Source organism: Lytechinus variegatus, chromosome 7 (assembly GCF_018143015.1).
Source record: "Lytechinus variegatus isolate NC3 chromosome 7, Lvar_3.0, whole genome shotgun sequence".
Taxonomy (NCBI): domain Eukaryota; kingdom Metazoa; phylum Echinodermata; class Echinoidea; order Temnopleuroida; family Toxopneustidae; genus Lytechinus; species Lytechinus variegatus.
Window position 1 is genome coordinate 18,466,663 of NC_054746.1, and position 18,587 is coordinate 18,485,249.

General features: G+C 33.6%; 1 protein-coding gene across 1 annotated transcript in view; it reads right to left on the reverse strand.

Annotated features, from left to right (window-relative positions):
- The window catches only part of LOC121418640 (equilibrative nucleoside transporter 1-like), a 26,223-nt gene extending 8,157 nt beyond the window's left edge, over positions 1 to 18,066 (reverse strand). Inside the window, exons 1-7 of the mRNA XM_041612615.1 lie at positions 18,010 to 18,066; positions 7,129 to 7,278; positions 6,364 to 6,445; positions 5,272 to 5,477; positions 4,093 to 4,187; positions 3,225 to 3,275; positions 1,448 to 1,582 (exon numbers count right to left, since the gene is read on the reverse strand). Of these exons, the coding sequence (XP_041468549.1) occupies positions 1,448 to 1,582; positions 3,225 to 3,275; positions 4,093 to 4,187; positions 5,272 to 5,477; positions 6,364 to 6,445; positions 7,129 to 7,278; positions 18,010 to 18,020 (730 nt within the window). The 5' untranslated portion in view covers positions 18,021 to 18,066. The remainder of the gene's footprint in view (positions 1 to 1,447; positions 1,583 to 3,224; positions 3,276 to 4,092; positions 4,188 to 5,271; positions 5,478 to 6,363; positions 6,446 to 7,128; positions 7,279 to 18,009) is intronic.
- Between the last annotated feature and the right edge of the window lie 521 nt (positions 18,067 to 18,587).

Here is an 18,587-nt window from a genome sequence, read left to right on the forward strand (position 1 = left end):
GATTAATCACTAGCCTTTGTATTATGGGCACAGGAATAATATGATGATCCTTATTTTCAGTCATAACCAAACTATTGTTGGAAGGTAGTGTTTGTCAGAATTTTGAATATTCCACTTCAAAGTATTCTGTTGGTTTATCCTTTAAAGTACTTGTGTCTGAAGTATTTGATTTCAAGAGGATTTGGCAGCTAACACAGAATGTTATTGATTTGATTACTACTATCCTAGAGAAAGTTGATATAAATGTATAGGGGGAAAGTGACACAATAAGAGAGAGAGAGAGAAAGAGAATGGATTACAAAAACAGGTAAGAGGAAGTTGACAAAAAGAAATTGATTTACAAAAGACATACACACACAGATAAAGAGAGAAGGGGAGAAAGATAAAAAAAATAGAAAGCAGGGGGGTCAGTTGAACAGAGGAAGTTATTGAAATGTAAACAATCAATCAATGCATCTCTTCCTTCTGCATCCATGTTTGCAATTTCAATATATGAAAATGAGGGTTTTTAAAGATAAATTCCAGTTTTGGTAATGATCTCAAAATGACTTTTTAAAGAATCTATATCTAATATAATGACCACCAAAGTGTCTGTTTGTATGAATAAAAAATATGTGCCAAAGGATTCTGGAAGAAATTGTGTAATTGCGGAGAAATAAGCAAAATAAGCGTGGATTCGGTCACTTCCGTCGGGTCTTTATTCCAGCAATAATAATACACTGTCCCACGTGTGCCTATCTGTGTTGGTGATCTTCAGTGTGAATATTTTTCTGCGTAGATATCAAGATTTCACAAAGTTCAGTTTATGTAACTGTACCAGATCTAGATCTTCGATGATATACTGACAATTAAGCCTGGTTTTACAGACTTTCTCATGAAATCAGTGTTTACTGCAACTACTGGCATTTCTCTTTAAGGTGCATGTTGAAGTGACAATATACCGGTATGTAAAAATAACATTCAATGCACTTGATTCATCTTGTTCTTCCATTATTTTGCGGTTATTCAAAGTACAAACACTACAATAACATGGGTGCTCTCTGCATTTAAATAAAGGTCAAGTCTACCCCCAACAATAGGTTGATAAGAATGAATAGAGAAAGTCAAGTAAATAGTACACTGAAATTTTCATCAAAATCAGTTGTAAATAAAAAAAATGACATCTTTAAAAAATGACATCTTAAAAAAAAAGTTACATGCATATCCTTGCCTATATCACAAATGAGGAAGTTGGTGATGTAATAAACTCATTAATTCATTTTGTACTTTATCAATATCATATGCAATATCAAATATTTCAATTTCAACAGCTTTGGTGATATATGAGATCTCTACTAATATACAACAGACTGAATAATGGTGATTTAAAGTGTTCTTTGAGGAATGTAGCTATATTTACTATCAAAGGGAAAAAAAGAAACATTAATATTAATAGCAAATGTCTTACTTGCAAGACAGATGATAGAGACTAATGCTGGAACGATTCCACCTAATCCTTGTCCAGCCATGAGAGCTTGGGTGTATTTTTTTGGCAGTAATCCCCCTAAACCAAACACACTACCTTGGAATATGGCACTAAAACCTGGAAGAAAAATACATGTATACAAATGACACTTCATGTAGAACTAATGCTATAACTACTACTACTACTACTTCTACTTCCACTACTACCACTACTACCACCATCACTACTACTACTTCTTCCACTACTACCACTACTACCACCACTACTACTACCACTACTACTACTACTACTACTACTACTACTACTACTACTACTTCTACTACTACTACTACTACTGCTACTACTACTACTACAACTACTACTACCACTACTTCCACTACTACCACTATGACCACTATGACCACTACTACTACTACTACTACTACTACTACTGCTACTACTACTACTTCTACTACCACCACCACCACCACCACTACTACCACTACTACTGCTACTACTACTACTACTACTACTAGGGTCATGTGGTATAGCAGTTAAGAGTAATGGACTCATGAGCTTGAATCTCAGCTCGGCCCTTATCTCCACTTTAACCAAACAGTTCCGAGAATAATTTCTGCCATCTATAAAGTCAGCCACTATGACTAATTAACATAAGACATAGAATGTAACTTCCTATGTAATTGGGTATGTACCAGCTAGATGTGGCGTAAAGCTGCTGGCTAAGTTCCTACAAGAGTTACTTTAAAAGAAACAGAAACCACTTAGACTACTACTACTATACTACTAATACTGTTTATTACTACTCTTGCTACTTGGATAACTTCAAGCCAGTGAGAGTTTGGGGGGTTTTCTTTGGCAGTTATCCCCCTAGACCAAAGACAATACCTTTGAATATGGCACTAAAAGAAACGATACTGCATTTAGTACTGCTACTGCTGTTACTGAGAAATACTACCATGACAATGATGGCAACTTCTCCTCCTCCTACTGCTACTGAAGTATTAACTGTTTCTCATAAATCAGTTTCAAACACTCTCTAAATGATTTGTTAGATAAACTAAAAATTGCCCCAGTTAACTCAAAAACATATACTAAAATCAAAGAAACTGTCCTTATAACCAATATACTAAAGTGAATTTGAACAGCACCATCTCCAGACCTAAACTACTCAGAAACTCATTACCCAGGATCCAGTATTTTGATCCGGAAGTTTAATTACTTCCACTTCTTTTTACTTGGTATCATATTATCACCCCGGCTGTAGCTAAGCCGCCATATTAATAAGCGCTAACCTGTTCAAGGAAAAATCCTACCAGGTACCCATTCACCTCACCTGGGTCGAGTGCAGTACAATGTGGATAAATTTCTTTCCGAAGGAAATTACGTCATGGCTGGGATACCAAGTATCAAAGCGCAGTTGAGTATATGCACATAGTAACTGCGCTATATAAATAGACATATTATTATTACTTTTTACAACATTCACATCCAAGCTTTCCAGAGATCAAATGGCATTCATTAATCCTTCAACCCAAAGTCAGGGTATCTTTCTGGTTGCTTCATGATAGAGTATTGACATCCAGAATATCCTACGGCACATTGTCCTATATGGCAAGACATTTATGTGCTACAGACCTTTTAAACTTCAATTCCCCTCTCATTTGGGGGTGGGAGTGCCATTTTGTGATCATTATTATCAATAACACAAACAATTGCAATTTCTCTCTCTGAGCTGATTATATTTCATCTTTGTACTCACAATTGATGACAACCACACTGGCTAATGTTATCCAGAAAAACTGTTTCTCCCCCTGTTGAAAAAAATAAGGGGAAAATGAAAATATATAAAAGAATTAAAATGAATTTTGAATGCATTATGCATGTATATATACTCTATATATGTACAATACCAAAACTATTACATTGATAGATTTATGCTACAATTATTCAAATACAAATAATACTACACAGTAGTTGCTGATCATAACTGTTGATGTATGCACTACATGGTGATTATTTGACTGTGCTATTCCCCTTTTATGTCATTCTGGGTTGATCTTATACGAATGTTATCTCTTCTTTATTTCTTGGAAATTATTAATATTGAGGTGATACTGAAACAAAGACAACAATGACTTCATCGGTCCTCATCAATATTGTAGTTAAAACATAACTAGCTGGTATTTAATTCCATCGTATTTTTGTCACAGAGAGGACAAAACACCAAAATAAGTCAGGCGAAAACTTATACATGTAAATACACACACACACATATATATACATGTATCTATATCATTTTGAAAAACAAGCCCTAACCTTTGACAGTATGGTTTGATATATGAAATCAACTCAAGCATGATGTGGAAATTTTGTGCCAGATTTATTGACACTGTAAAACCACAAGCAGTACCAAACATTGATCTAAAAAATTGTCTTATTCCTCATGCTTGGTGTAATTCCATGATTTGACCCAAGCTAGAGAGGTTCTCTTTCAGAAAAGCTAATTTTCCAGATTTCATTTTCAAACACAAATGACTATTTTGGCTTCTAAAAAACAGCAAACCTGCCTTGAAACTTATTGTGAGTTTGAAATTGGGTGGTCAAGTATTACACATTATTATACTTACAATCATTGGTGTCAACTCTTGTTAATACAGTGGTGAAAATAAAAATAACCAACATGCCAGTCAGTGATGTAAGCATTCGTACTTTGAGAGTTATCCTGCATTATAGAAATCAAAATGTATTCAATCAGTGAATCTATTACTACATTTTGACTAACAAACTTAATCAACAAAGAGTACATTGTCATATTTTTCCATAAAATGGGGGAGGGGGGGGTTCACTCAGCTGGTTCTAATGAAAATTATGAATGACTTTATATGGGTTACCCACATTTCATCCTGGCATTTTCATACAATATTCCCTATGTTATGTAGATGTATCAGCACTGTCTAAGAAAACTAAGCATCACATTACTTCAATATCTAAAGTGCTTAACAACTTTCATTAACAACTTTCATTATTCTTCACTGGAGTAAATGACATGAAACAACCAATGTGCCATATTATGAAGCCATTTGATCCAATATGTTATTACTTTCACTATGGCATACCATAAAACGATCATTAACCTCGAAAGATTACAAAAAAAAATTAGAAAGATTTTGAAATCATGAGACATGTTTCGATGGTACTTGAAATGACTTTTTAAAGGCAAGTTATTAATAGATTTAAACTATTTCATTTGTTGAATAGAGAATTTTAACTACAAGAGGATAAAAATGAGATAAACAAAAATACTGTGTAATATTGTAAGTAGTCCTACAAGTAATTATTAATTATTCTTAGGGTAAAATTTCTGGGGAAAAAAAACATTTTTGGTGTAAAAATTTCTGCAAAGAAATATTTGAAAAACAGTTTTTGAGCACTTATTTTAGAACTTTTGCTGAAAAAAAGAAAATTACAGCTAGTTTTTTTCCAGTATGCAAGCCACCTTCCAAACTTATCCAATAAAATAAGAACAGAAAATACATAAATGATGAATTAAACAAAATAAATGTATTTCATTAAGGGTCTCTGTATAAGCAGGTATCAAATAAAGTTCATATAAGACTCACTTATCCCTTAGATATTTTAAGAATCAATAATATTCTTAAAAATATGAAAAGCAAAGCTAAACAATAGGCTTAGTTAACATGGTCTTAAATCTAGCTCAGATCATTTGTTTACTTTTAACTACTTACATATACACCTTTACTATATAAGGATGATCTCACAAATGTGCTGTTTTTTTTAAAACTCACTTGTGTTTTATACCAGTATTGACGAGTTGTATAACAACATTTGGTACTTGTGCTGCTATAGAGAAGTAGGATTCATACATGTCTTGCAGTTCTGTCTTTGTTTGAGGTGCTGGTGTTTGAGGGATGGGAGCTGCCGTCATATCAAGGAATGTGTCATTAGAAGTTGACGTGTTGCTATCATGGTTTGCAAACTTGTAGTCAAAGTACTGAATAAAGTCAATGTATAATAAGAGATGATATCAATTACAACTTTATATATACATGCAGGACATAAATATATTGTTTCCTCTGTTTTGGTGATTAAACTGATTAATTCCCCCAAATAAAATTCCTTTAATTCCTGTTACTTTGGCAATATTACTATTACAAATGAATTCTTTGAAATCCTAGTTCTTTCCCTACTAGAGTGATATTTTACACCTTCCTATAAAGATGCTAAGACAAAATTTTATGATATGCGCAATTCACCCTCATGTCGTCAGAATACAATACATAAAAAAAATGATTACACAATAAAAACTTAATGAGAGAAAAAAAAGGAATACAATACATAACATTAAACTTGCCATTCATCAATTTCAAAACCTTTTTAGGGGCTTCTGTATATCCTTGGTGTATAATGTTGATTTCCTTAAGCAAAAAACCCATCTACATTATGTTATCATGTAGCATTCGACTCAGGTGACATTCAGATAACCAGCAGGATTTATTTTTAATTCTTGAATGCACAAATTGCTAGTATCTGTATAAGTAAACTTTTTTACTGAGCCTTTGATCTTCTGTTCTATGCTTCAATCATTCAATGGTTCATAAATTATCTCAATATGCATTTCTAGAAGAATCTTAATAATTGTGTCAACTAAACAAAAATGCTACTACATGTAGAGAAAACATAACCCCATTAAATAGGGAAGTTGTATTATAAATTTGCCTTCAAATGAAAGACATTAAAATCACCTTTGCATTTGTGTAGATTATCATACTAATAGAAACCCTTTATCAATTAAGAAACAAAATTTCCTTGAAATTTGGTTTTGCTTTTCTCAGAATAGGAAAGTACCGGTATATATATTCGACCAGGTTTTTACTTACATTCTGAGCAGTGATGAACATATTCCATGGAAGAACAGAACACATGCCAAATGTGTAGAATACTATGTAAACAAAGAAATACCTGCAGAGAAAGGAATATTGTATTAACAATTAAGGATGTGGTTCAGACATATACTTTGTATTTTGAATGGACATTCCCTGGCATAACCACAATTTATGACTTTTATATCAACTTCCATAAAACAGCCACAAGTGTTTCGGAAACAATATTTTTATAATAGCAGAGATGTCAACCTAATATGTATGCAGCATACATGTACGGTAGCTGTACTTTATGGGACTGGAAAGGGTCATTTTAAGAAATGTTGCTTTACACATACTGTGTAGTGTAACTTTGATAAAGAAACATACATTTTCCTATTACAGCTTTCTTGATATTTTTGACAAAATAATAAATATATATTGTTGGAAGTTCTAAAGGTACTACATATATCTTTCACTTGCTGCCATATCTTCTGAAATCCATATATTGCCTAGGAATTTAAAAAATGTCCCTTCAATCTCTAACAATCACTGCATAAGCTGATTTTTTTTCACTAATCACATTCCACATGGCAACTAACAAATATTGCAATGTATCTAATGACAAGATTATAAGAAATAAGAAATCGTGAAAATATGTATACATCAAAAGATTGGCTTATAAATAAGAGTAATCATAATTTTGCTCAGATACATGTACACTTGGAGGAATTGTCTCCAAACAAATGACTTATCTAAATAACATGTGAAAATGTAACTAACCTATCTTTAGGTGGTTTATCTGCAGGTCCTATATCACTTGGAGATCTTCCTACTTTAGTCTCTCCTTGGACAGCATCATGGCTGATGTAGCCATTTGCAGGATCGTTGAAATGATCTACGTCCCCTAACAAAGCGTCTCTCTCTGACGCACTGTATGTTAAAAAAAAGATATACAAGATTATGTTGAATTTGTAAGGTTATGTAATTCAAAGATAAACCCTTACATAGACAGAACTTTTAGATTTATCATCAATTACAATGGATAGTCACTAATTCATGTTAGGCCTATTGTCATTTTCATTGATCTAATTTTTCGTTTTTTTTGCGGGGGAGGGGAATCACCTTGGACATGTCAGTAATTGGGGAATTCCAAGAGCAGCAAGGCCTTGGGCTAATGCAAGGGCTGCCACTTGCGATTGGTAACACATTTTGTGACATATGTGCTGATAATACACATATTTGTGGAGATGATCATTAACTTGGCACATACATTTTGGGGCAGAACCTGAAATATACTATTTGGCAATAACTAGTATTTGGTAATGATTGTAGTTTGATGGTTCCAGGGTATAGATCTGCACATTTGTATATGACAGGATAGCAGGCATTTCCTGAAAACAAAGTCCAATTTCCCTACAGGATTAACGTAAATCTAAAATGAAATTGAAAGACTAAGATAAGATAACAAATGCATAGATATAAACCACTTTTAAGTGTATAGTTAATATTTGCACCAAATGTTAAAGGGGAATGAAACCTTTGGAATAAGTAGGCTTGTGTCAAAACAGAAAAATCAAAGAATAAGAACAAAGAAAGTTTGAGGAAAATCAGACAAATAATGAGAAAGTTATGAGCATTTGAATATTGCAATCACTAATGCTATGGAGACCCTACCATTGGCAATGCGACAAGGATGTGTGATGTCAGATGTGAACAACTTTTCCTTTGATGGACTATAAAATACCCTCAAAATGTCTCTTTCTGCTTTTTCTTGTGGTGATACAAACTCTTTATCCATGATGTAGTCTTTAAAAATCTGTATTACATGCCCTCCTGTAGAAAGAACACATGATCTATAGATATGATAACAGAGGCAATTTAAGTGAAATATGTACTAAAGTGATGGGGAGAGTTGTTCACAGGTGACATCACACATCTTTGGTGCATTGCCAATTTGAGGATCTCCATAGCATTAATTAGTGATCGCAATATTCAAATGCTCATTAGTCATAACTTTCTCATTATTTGATCAATTTTCTCAAACTTTTGTTGATCTGTTTCTTTGATTTTTCTGTTTTCACACAAGCTATCTTGTTCCAAAGGTTTCATTCTCCTTTAAACACATCAACTTCTCTGATAATCCCTGATTACGTTTTTTTTTACTCATTGTAATGTCAGGAAACATGCTCAATGACTACCACAGTTAATGTCCAAAGCTGATCTTTCCACAACCTCTCTGACAAAAAATCCAGTACTGTTATTGTCTGTACATGTACCCAAGACAATACAGTGTACAGTACACTACAAGGGGCCATGCAAAAAGAAAAGAGCATTTAAACTGTCAATGATCAGTCTCAAATCATTATGAATAATACTTTATTTTCTTTGAATAATTCATTTACTTTGTTGCTTCGTCTAACATTTAAATACTACACTATATACTCTGCTTATTTATATCATTTAGTCTAAAATTGTCGCTGCAAAAATGCACACAGAATTGAAAAATTCATGAAGTGCTTAACCGAATGTTCACTATTTCTGTCATTAAAGTTGCCTTTTATATTTGGAGGAAGATTTTAATATAAATCTTTCTGCATTGGGCCCCTGGATCTAGAACATGAAAGAGACTAATTTTCTTTTTTACATGAACATTACATGAAGAGCCCAGAGGAACTTCTCAACATTCTGTGATCCCAGACTTTCATCCTCAAAGATTTTCAACAGGAAATGGAATGGGAGCAAATTTTCAATGTTTCACACACTACCTCAATACAACATGTTTTCTTCCTACATAAGATGATGTACTTTACATGAAAAATTCTGTCTATTAAAGTCACAGATGGTTTTAATAGGAGCCTTCTAATTTTTCACTTCCTTGATATTCATTCACAACTGGCACAACTGAAACATTTCATAATGGACTTATTGTTTGCATTAGTTGTGATAGTATGTTAGTTTTATGGACATTAATGTTACTATTTGTATCTTTTATCTTTTTTACCCTGCATTTAAAGAAATATCTAACATGTCTTGACTAGTCTAGACAATAGTTTAATATTTATAAAGAATGATTAAAAATATACTTTAACTTCCTTAATCTCAACTTCAATCTTATGCATTACATATTATGTATCATACAGAGACCCCCTCCCCCAATAAAAAAATACATAAAATAAAAACACATAAAACCACAAAGTCAAGAGCCATCAAAACACAACAAATCCTTGACATCTGAAAGCAAAGTTAAAAAGTGTGTATTTCCAGACAAATCGTTAATCCATCCCCTCTGATTAAAGCTGAAATTTGCAACAAAATTCCTTCAAACAAACATGTCAAAGATTATACCCACCTACAGTAAATTTTAAACCCTTACATGTACCTAGCAACTAATCATGTATCCAATCAAAAACATATTTCTTGAATTTCAGTGCCTGTCCTGGTATTATTCCAAAATTTAATACTCTTTAAAAATGTTCTCTGCTTTGAAACAACTGACCAGACACTGGCTTATATATGTACACTAGACTCCTTCAACATCATACTGAAGACTTTCTTTTTTTTCCAAAGTGAATTAAATTACAGTTTATAATGCATAGCACTATTTAGATGCTACTGTATACGGATGATTATATGTAATTATGTGTGCTACTCCAATATTCGGAAAAGAGACATTTCTTTTCTTGTTTAAAACTATCTTACAGAGACTTTCTATTATTGCATTATGAGCTATATAAGCAAAGTTTATTTTATTATCATTCTCATTATTTCCATCATTAGACCCCCCCCCCCCTTAAATATTATTTGCTATTAAGTAGTACACAGTAATGTAAAATGTATTCATAAGAAGGGAAAGCAAAAAGAAAATATGGTGATCTACTTAATTTAAAATAGTCCAATATTATCCAACTTTCTATATCATAATGGAGGTTTTTTTTACGGTAAACACTATGTATGTTGTCCTGAAAAGGACTGTTTGTTATTCTTTCTTGATTCTATGTTAGCTCTGAACATACAATCAAGAAAGAATAACAAACAGTCCTTTTCAGGACAACATACATGGTGTTTACTATAATAAAAAAAAAGAACCCTCCATTATTCTCCCCACCGTGGAAACCTTCAATGATCATCTTTCTACATCATATTTTTGAGACTAAATATCAACCAGTACTTTGAGCAGTACTTTACAATCTAATGCTAGCAGATCCTCCCCAAATAGCAGTACAATGCTGCTCCTCAAATGAAGTACAGTATACATAAAGTTTAGTGTAAACAACTTCCTTTTCCACAAAAAGGTTGTATTGGTACAAAATACCCTTTTTACACAGGCTAAAATTTCCTTAACCCCGTACTATAGGTGGGGCTAAATGGCAATTTAGCCCCACCTATAGTACGGGGTTAAGCTTAGCCCACTTTCTTTTTACACAGCATTTTTGCAAAGTGGGCTAACCCCACCTATAGTACGGGATTATTTGGCCCTGCAAAAAAGCAGGGTTATCCCACCAATTGCGGTGCTAAGAGCAATAGTACGGGGTTAAGATCGCATGTGTAAAACGAAAGTGGGCTAAGCTTAACCCCGTACTATAGGTGGGGCTAAATGGCAATTTGGCCCCACCTATAGTACGGGGTTAAGGAAATTGTAGCGTGTGTAAAAAGTGTACGAGTGAAGTACTTGTACTACGAATGATCGACAAAAACCACTAGTCCGGGGTTAGCGAGTTTCGTGTGTGAAAAGCAAGCATTCCTTATACGGGGTTAGCAATAACAATTTGGCATGTGTGAAAAGGAAAAAAAAATAGTACGGGGTTAAGGATAGTACGGGGTTAGCGATAGTACGGGGTTAGCGATAGTCCGGGGTTAAGAAAATCCTGTGTAAAAAGGGCAAAAGATTGTGGAATTGTTCTGGAACAGCCATAAACCCTACTGTGCCCTGCCATACAATGTACACATACTAATGGGCAGCCTTTGCATTAATCTTACATCCTTTTTTCCATCTACAGATATATTTGTGCAAAATGATGGTGGCACAATAATTTTGGACTATCCAGGTGATCCAGCCATAAATGCTATTAAAGCTCTGTGCCATATGATGCTTCCGACGATTAAGTCACATGACACCTGTCCTAGAGTTTACAAACTGTGACTCACAACCACTGTATTGATAACTATTTAACCTTTACTTAATGATAAAGGACATCCTTAGATAAACCATGTAGTGTGTATATTGTACATTTAGTAATGGGCCACAAAATGCTAACTACTATTTATGTAGCATAATAATGAGTCAAAACCTGTACAGTTTCAAATTTCCAAAACACATCATTGCTGTTATTTTCTAAATGATTTTTTTTTATCTGACAAAATGGTCAATTTTCATTGATATTTTTACTTTTGCAGTGTGCTAATTAAATTCTATTTTTTTCTCGCCCCGATTGTTGATGATCTGAAACTTATAATGCAGCTGGTAATTCCATGTAAAATCAACCAATGATTATTTTCGGCTTATATGGGCCTATGATCAAAATCATGTTTTAGGCTGTATGAATTGGCCAACATGAAGCTATTTTTATTTATACAGCCTGGGCAAAAGATAAGGTCAATTACCACTGCACTAGAGGTCACTTCCTACGTATACTTACAGACTAAATACAATTATCAAGTTTACAAAAACTTGATAATGATGATATTGTTGAAAATTTACATAAACGTATGTTTTGCAAGAGAGAAAGTGGTACACACACTGTCACAAGTGATAAAATTACAAGAATAAACCTGATTATAAGAGTTTCTGCAAGCTTACACATACCGGTACATGGTAATTCTACGTACTTATGTATATGTCTTTCCATGGCCCAATTGAGGTGTACAAAATGTCAGACATGTACTTCATTTTTTTTTCTAGGGGTCATTTGATTGTGTAATTACCTTCAATCTAGGAAACATTAAAAAAAAAGCAGAGGAACACCTCTGGCAGTCTTGCCTGCATTACGCAATTAGATGTAGCAGCAGTGCTGCCTTAAAAACAGCTAATGAATAAATTATTTACAGAATAAAACACTGATAATAAATTATTATTCAATTTCAATTTATTTACCATCTTTAAAAATAAGTGCACATAAAAATATGACATAAAATACAGATACATATTGTTTAAAAATGGAGGGACACCTTTAATAAGCACAGTGCTTGTAAGCAGGGTCCCAGCATAAACATTTGAGGTAAACATTATAATACAGATTCCACATCATAACATAATACAAATTATACATTAAAAATACATATGTAACAATAAAACACACACATATGCATACACGTAAATTAGAGAGAGAGAAACAGAGAGGGGAGACAGTGAAGGTGGAAGAGGTAGACGGAAAGAGTCGTGATAAAAACCATTCACAATCAAAAGAAAAGAGAATGAGAATTTAATTGACCCAAAATGATTTTTGACAATGATCATGTGACCTAAAACATGTGCAAAACAAGATCATTCATACTTGATTACCCTTAAGTCGATGTTCCATGAGCTAGATCAATAAACTTTCTAAGTTACATTATGATGCCAATTCAACACATACTCCCAACATAGCCAGAGTTTAATGACCTTTGATCTTGGCCATGTCCCTGAAACGTGCACATGGTATTCAGGGAAACATTGCTGCTCTTATGTCCAAGTTTCATGAAATAGATCCATAAACAATTCCACAAATACCCCCAACATGGCAAAAGTTTGTTGACCGTAAAAGACCTTTGACCTTAATCATGTGACCTGAAACTCAGGCAGGATCTTTAGTGGTACACTATTAGGTCCATATACTTTCAAAGTTAAGACAACATTTCAAAAACTTAACCTTGGTTATAAAGTTTTCAATGTTCAAAGCAAAATTTCATGAATAAAATGATATGACAAATTATGAATTTGTCCAATTTATATTCCTCAATCAAGTGAACCATCATGACGATCAGAGACTATCGCTTGAACAAGTTTGATCACCCCCACACACAGCAAGCGCACATGTTTTGTTTACAAGTTTCTTCTCAAATATCCCTGAGCACCAAGTAGATCGTAAATATCGCCACATAAATCTTCGCCACGTTAGAATCTTTTCAAATGAGCTGACAATTAAGATTACCCATAATACAATTCCCTGAATAACCAGTTCACAATTGAAAATCATGTTTTGACATATTGCTTGTATAAAGTTTAAGAACGGAGAATGAAAATAGCATGTAAATAAAAATCACCTTGTTGAATGTTGAGATAACATTTGAAAAATACAAAGATAAATATCACTTTGTATTATGGTTCACAAATATTTACTTCAATTATTCATGTTCCACGGTACGATAATCTTTTTTTCATCTCCATTACTTATGTTCAAATATTTCTTATTACACAACAATGCGATCTTTATCCACTTTCATTCCCTGTTTTATATTTGTTTTGTTATTTTAAACAATATGTCAACACCAAAACATAATTTCCGATTGTGAACTTGTTATTTAGGGAACTGTTACGGGGTAATCTGATTTACCAGCCCACTTGAAAAGATTTGTATGTGGCAAAAATTTAGGTGGCGATATTCACGATGGGACAAATTTTTGAGAAGCTACATGTAATCAAGTACACGTGTGCATGTAGTGTGTAGTACGATCAAATTTGCTCAAGCATCAATCTGATTGTTTTCACGATAATTCACTTAACCGAGAATGATTATAAATTGGATACATATATGATCATTGGGTACTGAAATTAAATTAAAACTTGGGAAGGTAATAATTTCCTTTGATTGAATGTGCACAACTTTTAAAGAGTTAGATATTTTCTGAGTCATAATGCCTTTTACGTAGATCTAGATCTATCTCTTTAAAACCTCCAGCTTAGTGATATGGTGCATACATGTAAGTGCTTGCACCTGTTTTGGTGCAGCCGCGGAGTGAATTTTAATATACAGTACCCCCCAATAAAATTTCGAGTACCCAGTACCCGCCTGATTTTGAGCACTGAAATCCAAGTTAAGTAAAACGTGTGATGACTAAGGCCTAGTTTATATCTTTTGTCATCGAATAATATGTGGAAATGGGTTTACCAATTTCATGGTGAGCATTATGTACATGTAGCTTAGAAAAGACCCACATTGAAAATAGCCTAAATTCAATTTTTCTTTGACACTGTAATTATTTCAAGGTTTTTCAAGCATTTTCCAAACATATTTCTCAAAGTGCTATCTTTGAGAATATATTAAAGGGGAATGAAACCCTTGGAATAAGTACTTTAGGCTTGTGTCAAAACAGAAAAATCAAAGAATAAGAACAAAGAAAGTTTGAGAAAAATCAGACAATTAATGAGAAAGTTATGACCATTTGAATATTGCAATCACTAATGCTATGGAGACCCTCCTGTTGGCAATGTGACAAGGATGTGTGAAGTAACATGTGAACAACTTTCCCTTTGATGGACTATAAATTACACTCAAAATGTCTCTTTTTGCTTTTTCTTATCTTATGGTGATACAAACTCTTCATCCATGATGTATTCTTTAAAAATCTGTATTACATGCCCTTCTATAGAAAGAACACATGATCTACTGATAGATGTGATAACAGAGGCAATTTAAGTGAAATATACACTAAATGGGGAGAGTTGTTCACATGTAAAATCACACATCTTTGTCGCATTGCCAATATGGGGATCTCCATTAGTGATCGCAATATTCAAATGCTCATTACTTTCTCATTATTTGTCTGATTTATCTCAAACTTCCGTTGATCTGTTTCTTTGATTTTCTGTTTTCACACAAGCTATCTTGTTCCAAAGGTTTCATTCTCCTTTAATTAATGGAAATTTTCAGCTTTACAAATATACATGTATCTTATTCATGTGCATTCATTGATGATACAAGAAAAGATAATTAGAAAAGACTAAGATGCCAGAGATTTGAAAGTTTAATTACTGCAAATGCAATATACTTTGATATACATGTAAATGTACCGGTATACATGTATAATTATGTTTCTTTCACTAAATAGTTTGGCACTAATGCAGTTTTGCACCGGCCAACTTCAAGAGAATTTCCCCACCAAAAATTGTTTGCAAATATCACAGCAAGTCTCTCTTTCACATTTCAAGGTCAATTATACCACCACTTTTCCGAATAACCGATCGCGAACGGCTTTACATTGTATTTTGGCTTCAATCTCGACATCATCGTTTGAATTCTCGAGACTCAGACATCGCTTTGCTTGGATTCGCCGTTATTTTGATATGGACTGAAATTGGCAACCAAAACTTAAAAAGATCTGCCTGCAGCAGCTCGCCCGTTTGCTAGCCGCATATTCGCATGGATGCATGGATGATTTGGTCGCTAACTTCACATAGTCTATAGTACACAGATTTAATGTAATTCTGAAGGTACAATACTTGTTATAACATAAATTTCAGAATACGACTTCAACAGGGGCCTGAAATGGTCTTTCGTAGAACCGCTCTGTAAGAATGAGATATCGCTCAACTGTTTCACTAAGTTGATTTGGGCGATACGAAGAATGGAAAGAGACCTCCAGACATGTCCCAGGTAGACAGGATCTTCTTTGCACACCGCCCGCCACTGTTGGCATTGAGAGAAAATGCGTTTACGGCAAGCCACACCCACATATCACCTTTAAAAATTTGGGGGATCATTCGATTGCACTCGAATGCATTTTATCTGGGATGACGCCAAGTTATTTTTTATATGGGGGCTGTCATCAATTTCAGTTTGTCTTGCACAGCAAGACAACTCAAAATGGATGTCATTTAAACTTCTTCGGGGTAATCTAGGTCCAAATGATTTTTTACAATATGTTTTATTTTCTCACATTTTCTCCCTCTTTTCCCCATCCCTTTTCCAGTTTTTTTTTCAATCAAACTTGAAATATAGAAATGGGCAGCAATGCTTTAACAACTTGAAAATGATTTTTTTAAAGAAATTATGTAAGGTAGAGAAAACATGTAACGTTCAGCAAAAAAAAACCAATACAAAACTAAGATGTTAAACATGCTAAAATCATTTATTTTATTTTTTATTTCATTTTCATTATCATTATGTTTTTGCTGAGATAAATTTTAATTAATGAAAATTGTTGGATTTGTGCTAACTTGAGATCATGAATGAAACAAACAAAAAATCTGCAGTAACAAAATTGCTAATTGATTTTGAAATAAAGATTAGGACTATAGCGAACATATCCATCACATTTCAAATGAAGATAAGTTCATTGAACCTATAAAAGAAAAGGTTATGAAAAGTCCACATTTCAAATAGTAAGGTACATGTAGGCCCTATGTTAAAGCAATAATAAATGTCTCGACTCCTTAACTTTGAAATGATGAACATATATTTGTCTTATATTCTTGAAGTTTATATACTTCCATAAATTTATCAACTATAATTATGACCAATGTTTATGATCAATGTCATTATTAGTATTGTTTTTTATAGTGTTTTTTTTAAATTGTGGATTGATTTCACAAATTTTTCTATGTTTTATAATTGCATAGCACTACTTTACCCATTTGACATGTTTGCAGCAATTTTCATTCTTTTTGCTTGTCTTTGTTTACTTTTCATGCAAAGGTACGTGTATGTTTAAACTCTAAACACTCACATTTGCATTTCTTGCAGTGACAAAGTAAATAAATTTGATTTTTCACATATGCAGCCTCTCATATTTTCATTTTTAGTCTCATACAATCAGACACATTGATCTTGTTTACTTCATTCAAATCCTATTTTTACCTCAACAAATAACATTTAAAGCATAATTTGTAAAATTATCCCTACAAATTAGTATTCTATAAAAATTCAGAATATTGAACTATTACAATGTCACAATTACTTAGTTACATCAATTTTTATGTCGGACAAAGGTCTCTTTCGTTGAAATATCAATGAAAGGTTTCTCTAAAAGGGCAATGTGTCTTACTCTTAGATAAGGGAAATATCGAAAATTTCAATTTTATCCAGTTATGTTAGTGTGTTTGTGAATCATAATATTTTTGCCTCATGAAGTAAGCTCCATACATCAATTCTATAATCAGTAATAAATATCAAAAATATTTGATCTCCATTTATTGAAGAAATAAATGATTTCACGAAAAGTTGTAATTCCGAAATAAAAGGTTCAGGTAACAATGAAGACTAAATATTTTTCTGATCCTATCGATATCAAAAGATGTCGTGGACTTCGAAGACAAAACCAAAAATATAAAAAATTGCCTTCGTGAAATGGAAAGTGCTGTTTCAGTGTTTGTCACCATTCTTCCTATCTCATCTCAAAAGAATGGCCCTAGGACATTCCTACGTATTGGTCAACTCGTCATGAACAGGCCCCTGGCTTCTCATGTCATGATCATTGACAATTTTTATGGCTACGTAGATCTATAATATATTACACGGCTCTCCAGCTGCTCCTGGTTAATACCCGAATAATGGCTTGTCGCCTGCCTGGGAGGCCGGGGGAACAAGCTAGCCAAGGCCGGGTTGCCAGAGCAAGCTGCAGTGCAAGTGCAAGGCCGTCTGCTAACCGTAAGTAAAAATAAGAACAAAGTTAATAGGTTAAAACATTTATTGTATTTATTTTAACGTACGTTAGCAGGGCATATTTCACAAAGCTAGAATCACTCACCTTTCTTCCATGATCCAAATTTAAAATTAATTTTTAAGCCTAACTCCTACTCCTAGTCCTAACGTTACGGTCGGTTGTTGTCTGTTGATCAGCTGACAAGTTTACCCTAACGCACCGTAAGTGGCAGCATGCAAAACAAACTTTGCACTGCACTGGGATCACTCAAGGAAAATGTTTTTATCTGCATAAAAACCTGCATGTACGAATCAATCAAAATTTAAATGCCTTGAAAATACTGAAATAAATGTATCCCTTTTTCTGCAAAACCCAAACTTATCCCACAAAATATCGATTTTTGTTTCTATTTTACCCTAGCTTATATATATATATATTTTTTTTTTGTGAGGGGCAGGGGCAATTAGGGCCTTAGCAAAAGGGATGTGGTGGTGACACAGACCCTATCCCACTAACGAACCCTAGATATTGTCAGCGCAGTGGCGGCACCACCAAGGCAATGGAAGTATGGGGGCAGGCCCTTCCCCGAAAACTAAAAAGAATTTAAAACAAATGTACAAAGTATATGTAGGGTCTACTGTCTTATACGCGTCCTATATTCCAGCCGTAAAGTGCTCAAAATA